Source organism: Salvia hispanica, chromosome 4 (genome assembly GCF_029641045.1).
Source record: "Salvia hispanica isolate PSC_SH4W2 chromosome 4, Shi_PSC_v1, whole genome shotgun sequence".
Taxonomy (NCBI): domain Eukaryota; kingdom Viridiplantae; phylum Streptophyta; class Magnoliopsida; order Lamiales; family Lamiaceae; genus Salvia; species Salvia hispanica.
This window is the reverse complement of record NC_142695.1, coordinates 15,015,106-15,028,326: the sequence shown is the minus strand read 5'-3', so window position 1 is coordinate 15,028,326 and position 13,221 is coordinate 15,015,106. Positions and strand designations below refer to the sequence as shown.

At 36.5% G+C, this 13,221-nt stretch overlaps 1 protein-coding gene and 1 pseudogene across 1 annotated transcript; both read right to left on the bottom strand.

Moving 5' to 3' along the window:
* Positions 1 to 479: 479 nt before the first annotated feature.
* On the bottom strand, positions 480 to 5,236 carry LOC148927327 (ABC transporter G family member 9-like; annotated as a pseudogene).
* Positions 5,237 to 8,350: 3,114 nt separating this feature from the next.
* Positions 8,351 to 10,004, bottom strand: LOC125197106 (rosmarinate synthase-like). The gene is made up of 2 exons (XM_048095808.2): positions 9,491 to 10,004; positions 8,351 to 9,409 (listed from the first exon to the last, which is right to left on the bottom strand). Exons 1-2 carry the CDS (start codon positions 9,902 to 9,904, stop codon positions 8,519 to 8,521), a joined length of 1,305 nt encoding a protein of 434 aa, XP_047951765.2. The 5' UTR covers positions 9,905 to 10,004; the 3' UTR covers positions 8,351 to 8,518.
* Between the last annotated feature and the right edge of the window lie 3,217 nt (positions 10,005 to 13,221).

The following is a 13,221-nucleotide window of genomic DNA, read 5'->3' as shown; positions in this document are numbered from 1 at the left end:
CAATTCGCAAGCATCGTACGAATTTCAAGTCATTCTAACACCAAAGGTTTTAGCCCAATTTATACGTTCGAACTGAATCAGTAGTACTGAAATAGATTCCAAATTGCGATTTGCATGCACCGTGCGAAAAAACAGTAAACTATCATTCAATTCCAAATTGTGATTCGATGCACCATGCGAATTTCAAGTCATTCTGGCACCGAAGGTTTTAGCCTGATTTCAATGCTCGAACTGCATTAGCAGTACTGAAATCGATTCCAAATTGCGATTCGCATGCACCGTGTGAAAAAACAGTAAACAATCGTTTGATTCCAAATTGCGATTCGCATGCACCAACACCGTGCGAATTTCAAGTCATTCCGACACTGAATGTTTTAGCCCGATTTCTATGCTAGAACTGCATTAGTAGTACTGAAATCGAAGAAGTTAAAGAGTGAATGAAGCACTCTTTAGTTCTTACGATACTAAATAAAATAGGCCTACTGCCCCTTAACACCAACTCTCATAAGGAAAAGGTAGGCTATTAGCCAATAAAACGTAATCATCCCAGCCATGGCGACCAGCGAAGTGGGCACGATGGTCCCTGTCCCGCCGATCTGCACATCTTTGATGTATGAAAAATCTCTGACGAGGCAAGTTGCGTGTTTCCGCTGCAGCGATAGGTCTCCTCAGTCTCATACTGCGAACCCAACAGCAAATTCAGGGTGTGTGAGCTGATGGAGATGTACCTGATCCAGCTAATAAATATAGGGACGTGTTGCACGAAGTAGCCGCTAGACAGTAGGAAGATGAGCATGATCACGGTTCCAAGTGTGACGGTAGACACCTCGTCCATCACGGCTGCCCCAATGGCCAGGCCGAGCCCCTGTGAGCACATGACCTGTAGAGAAGCACGAAGAGGCCCGAGAAGAAGGCTCCAGCTGTGTGCTTGAGGCCCACCATGATGTGGGTCATATATAGAAGACGGTGGGGAGGACTAGCTCCATGGGCAGGTCACCTAGGGTGAGGACCATGAAGTAGGACGACAACCGGTACATGCCCGATGCGCTCTCTTTCGTGAGCACCATGCGCTCTTGAGTGCACATGAAGATGGCCTCGAACATGGGGTAGAACCCACAAAACTCGGAGTAGAAAAATAGGAGTCCCACCTGCATTATTAATCATAAAAAGGGTTTAGTTGCTAACAATGTAGTAGGAAACTCAAAATTACCTATTACCTGGTCGTGCAAGTGGTTCGAGTCAGATTTCCACCAAATGTGTAACATCCCGGATTTTTGAACCCTAATTTTCGAGCCCTAGAATTAATTGTTGATGACGTGGAATCAAGAATGCATTTATTTCACGAGGTGATATGATTGATTTGAGTCTAGGGTTTTGTGTTGAAAGTTTGAAAAGTCAAACTTATTGATTTAATGATGTGGCATGTGATTTATTTGTTAAATTATGTAGTAAATTAATTATCTAAGGGTGAGTGAGATTATTGGGAGAAAATTTCCATAAATACTTGTCACCCTAATTCTTGTTGATATTTTCGAACCCCCTTGTTTTGTAAAGAGGGAATTCTATTTTTTTCGGATTTAATTTAATTCTTGGAATATTTATCCAATTAAATCCAAGTCCCAATTATTCCTTATTCTTCTTGAGAAAAATCGAGCCCCTTCTTACCTTAGTGATTTTCGAAAATCACTTAATTATGGGAAGGAAAGAATTATTTTATTTTAGTTAATCCCCTTGTTTGATTTCTTTCCATACCTAGAATTTAATTATTCTACCCAATCTTTCCATACTTCAAGAGATCTTGCCTTACCTTGTTCTAATTAATATTTGGCAAATTCATGCCTTATTTAGGGCCTATAGTACACGCCTATTGCTAGTGCAAGAGGGGAGAATTTTTATTTTTATTTTACTCCATGATATTTTATTCTACTCCGGAAATAAATACCAAACGAAATCTTGGCTAATTAAATAGCCTAATTTTCGAAAACTTCATGCCTTGTGACCTAGTCTATTTTTGTTAATTCTTCTTCCCTACTCCATAATATTTATTTATTTAATTGTGGAGAATAGAATCTTACCAAATATTCTAAAGATCTTATTGGACTCTATAAATAAGAGGCAAGACCCCAACCCTAGTTCATTATTTTCGCCCCCTCATATTTTCGTCCCCCTCTCTTCTTCTTCATACTCTCTCAATTTTCTTCTACTTTACTCCATTAATCTTGCATCCCTTGAGAAGAAATTGAAGTTTGATCCAAGAATTCTTGAAGAACCAAGTCTTTACTTACTTTCTACCGATCGTTTTTCTCAAAAAGGTATTCTTATAATTATCTTCTTCTTCTACTTGATTCATCTTCTTTCTAACCGATTAATCGGTACTCTTGAACCCTCATGCATATTAATTAAGCGAGAGTGGGATAAAAGGGACATAGAAAATATGTATGCATGTGGTGTGTGTGTTATGCGTGTGTGTTATGTGTGTGTGTGTCGAATATGTGTGTGTGTTGTGTGTGTTGGTGAAATACTCATGCGCGATATATATTAATGCTAGATCTAGATTTAATATGCGAGTAAACTATATATAGTGAACATGTTTATGTTTGGTCATATTAAGTTAAGTCGTTGGGAAAAGGGAAAAACGTCGAGACATGCATAAATTAGGTTTTGAATTGTGAATTTGATTTGTATGTACCTATGTGATTTAAAAGGTGAAACCCCGGCTGCAAAGTCAGATAAAGGAAAAGAGAAACTTACTTGAAATCTAAGCAGTCGAGGTGGGCTTTATTCTTAAACTCTTTTACTTCTTGCAAAATATTGATTGGTGTTATAAGGGTGGTTTAACTGTTATGTCATGCCTATATTTGTTTTATTGTGATATTGTGCCTGAAGCCTAGTTTGTGAGTTCGCTCCATTGGGCCAAGGTTTTGGATATGTTATACGAATTCGGGTCTGAGTACGGTCCGCAAACCCTACCAGGCTGTGTACACGAGGGGATCGTGAGCCGTCCTTGCTAGTCGGCCGGTCTCGTGGGCGAAAAGTGTGGCCACACTTTCGTCGCACCATGGATATGATTGTGGAATTTGATGAGAAAATGGGAGATATTTGATTGGCCAATCTATGAAAATATTTTGTGACACTCGATGATATTTTATTTTGATAAATTGTAAAGCTCGAGTTCACTTGGTAAGGGTGGCATAACTTATAAAATGTTTTGGCAACGAGCTCACTGAGTATTTCAAAATACTCAGCCCTGCATGTGTTTTCCTTATGTGCAGGTTGAATGACGACGAGCGGTGGCGGGTGTTGAGCATGATAATTAATTAAGATGGATGTTATGAACTTCAAGCGTAGTTGTGTCTTCATACATGGCTATTCTTTCTCTTGGTAGTTTTCCGCTGAGTTCTGGTGCACCTTAGAGTTCGTCGTTTTTGGATATTTACATCTTTCCTTCGATTTGAGGCCTTAGACTTTTTCTTGTGATTCTATCTTAAACATTATGTCGTACTCTTGAGAATTTGATCGTTATTTATGATACCCCTTTCTCTTTCTCATTCAAGCTTTTAGGCTAAGTTGTCGCTTTAAATACTCTGATAGTTCTTTTAGATCTCTTGGTCAAAATTCTTTAAATGAAACCCTAGCCTATGTTTACTTCTTGGGAGTCGGTTTCGGGTAGCAGCCGCCGCATTTATTGTACCCTAGGAGGGCGGGCTGTTACAAAAGGAGTCCAGTGAAAAGGGCAACCACCCAAGACTTGCACAATCTTGATTGTTGAAAAGGATTTAATTCCCCTCCTAAGCAAGATTGAGAACTGATCCAACCATGGATTTGACCAACGCTTCAGTTTCCTATCATCGGTTGGAAGACCATTATCATTAACAATCAGCTCTGACCTCACACTGGCTGATAGCTCTGTTTTATAAGCATTCACCAATCTCAGCTTAACCTCTTCTTGATCTTCATTTGAATCACCCGTTGCCACTCCTACAAGATATGCAACACATTCAGATCCAATCTTTACACAAGAAAAAACAACAAAATCTTACCGTTTGCTAGATCCAGCAAGAAATCGGCTGGGTTCATGGCAACCCCTGGGGCAAACCCCACACTGGAAAAGTAGTCCAACACATCGGCTCCTTTGCCGAAATACAGTGGATCCCCATTCGAGAGCAGAAGTACCTTGTTGAACAAATAGAAGAGCTTGCTCGAGGGTTGGTGAACCACTGTGCGTCCGCCCTCATTGGCGAGCTCCCACAGCGTGGAAACTATCCTTTGGGCGGTGGTTGAGTCCAATCCTGAGGTTGGCTCATCAAGGAATAATAAGCTGGGGTTGGTGAGCATCTCCTGTCCGATGCTCACCCGTTTCCTCTCTCCCCCAGACACCCCCCTCACAAATGGACCACTGATGATGCTATTCCGGCACCTCGCCAACCCAAGCTGTGCAATCACAGCCTCCGCGTGCTGAACTTTGTCGGCCTTTGTCAGAGTATCGGGCAGCCGAAGGAGGGCCGTGTAGACGAGTGTCTCCGTCACAGTCAGGTGAGGGTGGAGCACGTCGTCTTGGGTGACAAAGCCGGTGATGCGTTTCATCGCATTGGAAAGCAGCTGGCCATTGAAGGTGATGGTCCCGGAGAGATCATCGCCTAGCCGGCCGCCGAGGGCTGTCAGCAGGGTGGTCTTGCCGCTGCCCGAGGGCCCCAGCATCGCCAGCATCTGACCGGGAAGCACGGTGCCGGAGATCCCTTTAAGTATGACTCTTTGCTCTTCTGATTTTGCATTCCTCTTCCGCGTGAAACCTCCTCCACCATTTATTTTTATCCTGTAAACCAGGCCATCGAACTGCAATTTTCGATGTTATTTTAATCCGAAAACTAACAAGCATTAAATTTTAATTAGGTATGTAAATGGAACACGATTATCTCCTGCTGATTTTAAGTGAAGATTTGTCACATGAATACATGCTGAATCTCACATAACCAATTAATAAAAACACTTGCATTTCAAAAAATGTTTTGACGAATTACCAATTAAACAAAGAGACCAAATTTCAATACAAATGCACTAGCCGAGTCCATATGAATAAAAAATGCTTATATATACACTGCTTTCAGTTAAATGGTAATGAAAAATTTATTCTTTGATTGACATCAAAACGGAAAATTTACAAAACTACCTGGAGTGTGACAGGAAGATTTGGGCGGGTAAAGATGGTTCGGTGATCCTGCGCCTCGAGGTCGGCCATCTCCAAATGTGATGAATTAGAATCCGTAGGAATTAAATAAATCAATCAATCTAGGGAGGTTAATACTGAAAATAACTCAATGATTTCTTCCTTGTATAGACATATACACATTCCCATTGAATTGTAGTATTATGTAACAGAACCAAAATCAACAACAAGAAGAACAATAGGTTTACTTTTGTGCCCTAACTCTTCGATCCACACATCAACAAATATGTCATGCTTGAGAGATGAGAGGGGAAACTGGGATTACTGTCTTCTTCTTTACAGAGAAGAAAACAAATATAAATTCGGCTTTATGACTGTCTTTGCATCTAAGTACATTTCAAATATCCACCTTAGTTTCATTCCAATTTTCATCCAAAATATATACTCCACGCGTTAAAAATTTACTACTGCTAATTATTTGACCGTTACTGCTATAAAAGGTTACCAAATTTGGTTGATTTTACTCAATCTTTCAATAATATTATGATTGTACGAGAGTAATATTTTTTTCAATTGTCCTTAAATTTCTTATTTTAAGAAAAATTATGCATGATGTGTCAGACAAAATGAAGTACTCATTTAATATACTACTTAGTCTATAATTTTACATATGTACATGTCAAATCAAAAAATTTTGGACATGCATGCAACCAATTGAAAAACAAAAATACTACTACTATTAAAGTTAATGATATGACGTAGAATCATTTATTGGCGCACTAAAATACATTAACAAACATGAAGAAATAGTTAGGGTCGGAAAATAGATTAATATTATTGCTTGATTCAATATGTGCAGAGGTTACAGTCTTTATAGGCAAGAGATAATCAATACAATCAATGAAAATATATTCTATTTATGGTCTAAGAACAATTAGAAATCAATCACGTTAATTTTGTGATTTCTTTCCAACAAAACATATATCTACAGAATGAGCTCGACCATAGTTAGAAGAAACTAAAAATGTCGAATATAATTTTCATATACCGCCATTCAGCAACAGTGCCGCTGCCTTCAGGCCGCAGCAGCGACTGTCCTAACTCCACCAGCTGGGATCTCTCCGTCGTGCAGTCCGGATATTAGTCTAGCATTGGTCCTTGATGTTGTGGTTCTTGTTCTTGAAAGACGGTTCCCATCCTAGTTCAAGAGAGTCTTGTTTCTAAGATGAGCACGCCATCTGCAGAAGAAGCTGCTGCGTCTGGATAAGTTCCTGTGACGGAAGTTGCTATTGTCCTGAGCTCAATAAAAAAGCAAGTATATAAACAAGCTTTGCAGTATGACAAAATACTACCAAAACAAAGTGCTAATAAAACTTTAACACACCTTTTTTGAGATGTTTAAACAGAGTTTGATCATTTCTTTTTTGACAAAATATAACACACCTATCTTTCTTATTTTATATTTTCTGTTTTATTTTCATTTCCATTCCACTTAACTTTTTAAATATATATTCCTTTTTATATTGAAAAGAAATGCTCCAACACTAATAGAATAAAGAGTATACTCAATAGAGTGAACTATATAAATTGTCACGATGTTTCAGTCATGAACATGAATGGTCCCTAGATAATTTTTTAAGTCCTTGATACTTTTTGCATTTTTTGGCTAAAAAAGGTATGAAGGTCGTTTTTGGACTTTTTACTCAACATATATTGAGTTTGATAGGATAATTTTAATTTGTTTTAAGTGGTTCTTTGCTTCTATAGCTATCACATAGTAATATTTTTAATTTATACCATTGCTGTGGTTATTGTTTTTCATGGAGTATCTATTATCTCAGTTCCATAAAAGTAGAAATTCTTTCTATTTTAAAACTTGTGTAATCTCAAAAATATCTTTTTTACAAAACGAATGAAATATTACGGAGTATTATAATACGGCCTCTATTAACAAAAATTTATGCGTCCATTCCTATATATATGAGAAGTTATAATTTTAAGAATAGAGAATATACTCTCTTCATCCCAGTGACTCACTTTACTTTCCTTTAGCTTTTACTCCCTCCGTTTCGCCATAGTTGAGGCGAAACTTTTCGGCACGAAGTTTTAGAAAGAAATATTGGATGTGTTAAATAAATAGATAAAAAAGTAAGAGAGATGAAAAGGTAGAGAGAATAAAGTATAAAGTGAATAAAGTAGAGAGAATAAAGTAAGAGAGAGTAAAGTAAGAAAGAGAAAAAAGTTACTATATATAGAAATGACTCAACTATGAAGAAACTTTCCGAAATGGAAAAATGACTCAACTATGAAGAAACGAAGGGAGTATCAAATTAAATAATAATTAGTTTTTTTGTTTATCATATTATTCTATAGCAGTAAAAAAGAAATGATATAAAAAAATTTATTAAATTTTAACATAATTTAGAGTATGATTCGTGTTTATTATGTACGGAGTAATATTCTATAAAATATAAATTTCTTCTTAAATATACAGTTATATAATTAAGTTAAATTTTCAATCTCATTCTAAAATTATTACGAGATGATTAGTACTCCATGTCGTAATTTATTTCAAATCAATTATATTTATTGTAAAATACTGAAAAAGTTAAATTATGCACGTAATGTACATTTTCTAACCCCTTTCGGAAAATATAAAAATAAAAAAACAACGGTTTTTCCATAGTCAAGTAGGACTCGGTCTATCTCTCAGGAAAATGTTCGCGGCGGAGTTGGGCAACCACGAGGGACGCGATCAAATCGTGGTCGCAATCCACGCGGTTATGGTGGAGAGGGAAAAAGCGGTAGGTAGATGGTTTTCAGTTGCGGAACAAGTGGCCCTCGGGTTTGTTTAGGCTTACTCTGAGTGACTGTGGTGAAGCTATGAAGTGTGTGGTTTTGAATTTTAGAGTCTGGGGAATTACGTTTCATTAGTCAGAGGGTGCGGGCATTTTGGGGTGTCGTCTTAAGTGGGACGGAAGAAGTACTTTCTTGCTAGTGGAGTATTTTATTAATATTGTCTGTATTAATATATCAATTTTTCATTTTTTTTCAACAATTTTTGAGTTAGGTAATCTAATTAGATTAATCCATTCTAATAAAATGAAATAGCCAAAATCGGTATTGATTTTTAAAACCTTACAACAAGCAATCCTATCCTAGATTATATGGAATCACAAAAACTTAGAATTTTAAAAGACAATATACACCATATAACTATATAAGTAGATGAACTAAAATGAAATCGATTCGTAAATCGAATTCAATTTAGAGTAGTACAAACACAGAACATATTAACTAATTATTGCTATTAATGGACTGAAAGAAAAAACATGGAGTAGTACTAATAAAAGATCAAATTTTAGACATGCATGAAGTGTCGTCATTTAGCAAGTTTTGAAATTGCTTCATGTGGTGTTGGTGTAGCGTGATCGTAAGCAACGCGCCCCCTTCATTTTGAGGATCAGAAAGCAGAATACTCTCCCCTTCACAGAGAGGTCCTTCGGGTCCGACAAAAACAGGCTTCCCCCATCCAAAATCCACTTGATAGAACGGAAGCCTAATCCAGTTGGTTATCTCGAAACATGCGCATTGCACATTGCTTAGGCTATGAACAATGTTTGGCACTTTCCCCAAATGCAACTCCAAGTAATCCAGAGCAGACCTCAGGTATTCGTCGTCCATTCGAGTGACTGCCTCGTGCACTCTCTCCACCGCGAACCTCAGCGGCTTCGATTCCAGCTCCCCACTCACAGCCGATGTGCCCGAGTAGAATATCCCGTTGCCGATATATCCCTGCGGGAGAGGGGGACGTAGCTTCTGCCGTGCGTTCACAAGAAACTGCAGCCTCGTCTCCTGATCCGGGGGCAGGACGCGGGCAATGCTCGCGCAGCGCCACACGTGGCCCGCCACCACCTCGTACATCGTATAATTCGAGCATTTTTGCTTGAGGGCTTTGATGTGATCGCGGCTCAGCCTGAATGTGGAGGTTGTTGTGTCAGTGTCACCATCGAGAGGGGTTTTGAGCAGCGGAGGCGGTTGGTACTCAATGTGGGGGAAGCGGGGCCGAGGGGGTTTGCGCGCCGAGAGGACGCGGCGGTCCAAGGAAATACTAGTTGGCAAGGCGGTAAGGCCGCCAACAATTTCCGACCACTTGGTCATGAAATGGAGTACGGAGATCCCGTCTGATGTGTGATGCTCGTTGGCCAAGCCAAAGCTCACTCCGCCGCATTTGAAACGAGTTAACTACAATTACCAAAATCACACCCACAAAACATTAATACTACTATTAGAAGACTCGATTCATTGGATATCTATTAAACGCACCTTCACCAGAAAAAGTGGAAAAGTGGAAATTCCATGAGAATAGTCGACGGTGGGGGCGAGGTTGAGGTCAGGCCGGGATCTGCAGAAATCACCCAACTCATCGAGCGTAGCGTCGCATTCTGCCTCCTCGAACAACACCCCTTCCCCGTTGCAGTTGATCTCAAGGCGGCCGTTGTCGTCCTTACTGAGCCTCCCCGCATAAGGGTAGAACTCAACAAGGGCTCGGCTCAGAGCTGCCTTCAGCGTCGCCGTGTCGAAGAAGCCGGTGGCGCCATCGCAGCAGCGGTACAAGTACATCCACCGAGTATGGTAGGTGTCAGGAAAAACTAAGTCTATATTGGAGAGCCACACACTGCCCCTCGGAGTTGCTTCCATTGGTTTTACTATTACTGATTCTTTCACTCTCATATTCATGCTTCCCACAACTATGATATCATTTTACTACTTTCGATTGTTCAATTTATAGTTAAGATTGTTGATTGGGTTCTTCCATTCGAGACAATAGCTCCTTTACTGTGATCTTCATGTTTTTTTCTTTTTCTTTTTCTTTTTACCGTGCAAAGCCACAAGTCTCAAGCCCTCACCTCTCCTCCACTCACAGTTCACAAACATTAACTTGCTACTCCCTCCGTTCCATAGTAATGGAGGCGTTTCTTTTCGGTACGGAGATTAAGAAAAATTGTGTTAGGTGAGTTAAATAAAGAGATAGTAAAGTGGAAAATGAAAAAAAGTAGACAGATGAAAAAAAAGTAAGAGAGATTAAAGTAGGTGTAGAAAAATGTGTTGACTTTTACTAAAACGAAAAATGACTCTATTACTATGGAACGTACCAAAATAGCAAAATGACTCTATTATTATGGAACGGAGGGAGTACTATTTACTATTTAAGTTGCAAAATTTTAAAACAATGAACATGTATATAACGTAAAATTCATTTTATTCATTACTAATAAAATTAAAACAACAAAATACTCTCTGTCGACCAATTTAACCGGGCACGGATTTTAAGAAATATAGTACTCCCTCCATCCCATAATAATTGTCACTCTTATTGTGGGCACGGGTTTTAAGAAATATTAAAAAAAAGTTGATTGAAAAAATTAGTGGAATGTGGGACCCACTTTTTATATTGATTTTATAACAAAATGTGAGTGAAATGAGTTAGTGGAATGTGAGACCTACTTACCATTTATGGTAAAAATGAAGTGTGATAATTATTGTGGGACGGACCAAAATGGAAGAGTGATAATTATTGTGGGACGGAGGGAGTAGAAAGTAATGCAGGAACGTATGAGTAAACAGACCGAACGGAGAAGTAATCAAAGAAACCCTAGTTTATGAGACAACGAAAATATTATCATCAAAATTATTATTCAAAAGTCTGTCTTTTAAGATCAACAATGACGCATTTATATAGGTAAAGGGAAATCCTAAATTTATGGAATATAAAACTAAAAGGAAATAACTAAAAGGAAAATAAGCAAAATAGGAAACCTAATTTGTAGAAGGAAAAACAATTACTCGTAATATTTTTCCATCTACTAATTATATTAATTAGAAAATAAATAAAACCTAAAATATAACTTGCTTAGCCTCCAAGTCTTGTCTTTAATAACTGCATCAGAAAATGAGTGGAAAAAGTGAATAGAAGGTGGGTCTAACTTTTATACTTTCTTTGTCACTGAAAAATTGACAAACTTGTAAATAACATGGACTTTAAGTCATGAACAACTCATAGCATTTCCATCAAGATTAGTAGTCGCGTGCATGGGTTGTTAAAAAATACTCCTGTGATAATAAATAGAGTGAACTACACTAACTAATAGTCTCTGATCTTGTCGAAAAATGCATCAATAGTCTCTAAAAAAAATTTATATCATTTTTGGTACGATAAGACTAAAATAACCCTAAGCACCACTAGTGTGAATATTTAAAGTTCTTAGGCATTTTGGACCTTTCTACTCTCCTTTTAATTTTTTTAATTTTTTCTTCTATCATCATTTTCTTTTATAAGCTCAATTATACTTTCATTTAAATAACATTTGATGCTTTATAATTTCAAAAATTTAAATAAGAAACCAAATGTTTTAGTTATGCTTTATTTATTTTTAAAATTAATTATTATTTATTATATAGCTTAATTTGTATGCTTGTGAAGAAAAAATTTTATTTAACACTAACATTTTTTAATTACGTTAATTAAAATATAGTGTAGTGAAAAATATTTTTTAAATATAATAACTAAAATTTAAGTATATTATATCTAACATAAATTAAAGTGAACTCTTGCAAGTAACATATATTTACTAAAAATATTAAAGTGAACCATAGTATTTAAAGCTTAATCTATATGTTATTCAAGTAATTATTTAAAAAATTTAAGTGAATTAATTCTAAAGAAAATATTTTTTGTTGTAAAAGGTGCTTTTATGTATGTCCAAAATAATTGCATGATTGAAGAGGTACAAAAAGTGTAATTTTCATATATCGAAAATGCCCTCCATGGCATTTAGGAGATTTTTCAAATGCAAAAGCGTATAAAAGACCGATAGATATTATAAATATAATTTTTAAGTACCAAATAGACTATAAAATTTTTTTAGAGACTATTGATACATTTTTTCAACGAATCTTAGTGTAATTCACTAAAAAAAATGTATTCAAGTTAATAGTACACACAAATGCCCAGCTGGTTTGAGTACTAACTTAACGTTTTGTCACATCAGGTACCGACATATTCATGTTACTAATACTATTACATCAATAATTTATGATAAAGTTTGTAATACATCAATAATTTATGTTACTTTTTGGAAAATATACCCACTTGTTCCTTTAAAAATAATTTAGTTTTATACTCATTCTGAATATTGTCCAAGTTCACTCAACATGGGTTTTAAGAAATGTGACAGAAAAGTGTGTTGAAAAAGGTAGTGTAATGAAGGTCTCATATTTATATATTAGTTTTATAATAGAATGTGAATATAGAAAGTAGAGTCAATTTACCAAAAATAGAAAGGAAAAAAAAAAGCAAAGTAGATAACTTTTCACGAACGAACCAAAATGGTAAAACTGGACAACATTTCACAGACGAAAGGAGTATTTTAGATTGTAAATTAGATGCATTCCAAATTAAGACGACATTCAAACTCATATCATTTCAAAATTAGGTCTATTTTTAGGGGACGGAGGGAGTATTCTTTTTTATCGAAAGTAAATATTCAAAGATTTTTATAAGTGAATTACAAATATTTGCAAAGTTGGGAAATAAATAAACTAATTTGGCGCCACAAGTATATTGTTATATGAAGAATGAAAAAGGTTTAAAATGTGGAGCACTCCTTCTATCTCAACTAAGATGAGTCATTTCTCTTTTTTATAAAATAAAAAATAAAACATCTAATCAATCTTACTTTATTTCATAATCTATTTTAATCTCTCTCTTTATCTCTCCTACTCTTTTCTCTTTCCTATTTTATTTCACTTTCATTCAATCTATTCAACACAATTTAGTTGTACCAATTTAGTTGGGACGGATGGAGTACTTAGCTGATCAGCTTCATTCTTTCAGACTATTTATCATTAGTGAGGTATCTTGATTTATTTTCACTTCTCAACTAATATGAGTATGTATATGACAAACTCATATTTTAGGCTTGTTTTATGGGTGATTAAAGAGTGCCTTTGATGGTTTAAGATGTTAAATACAAGTTTTTTCACCGCATATACAC

Excerpts from the sequence above, each read along its gene's own strand:
- LOC125197106 (XM_048095808.2), bottom strand. The coding sequence starts at position 9,904 with ATGAATATGAGAGTGAAAGAATCAGTAATAGTAAAACCAATGGAAGCA. Across the intron at positions 9,410-9,490 it reads TTCCACTTTTTCTGGTGAAG|TTAACTCGTTTCAAATGCGG; the intron begins GTGCGTTTAATA and ends TGGTAATTGTAG.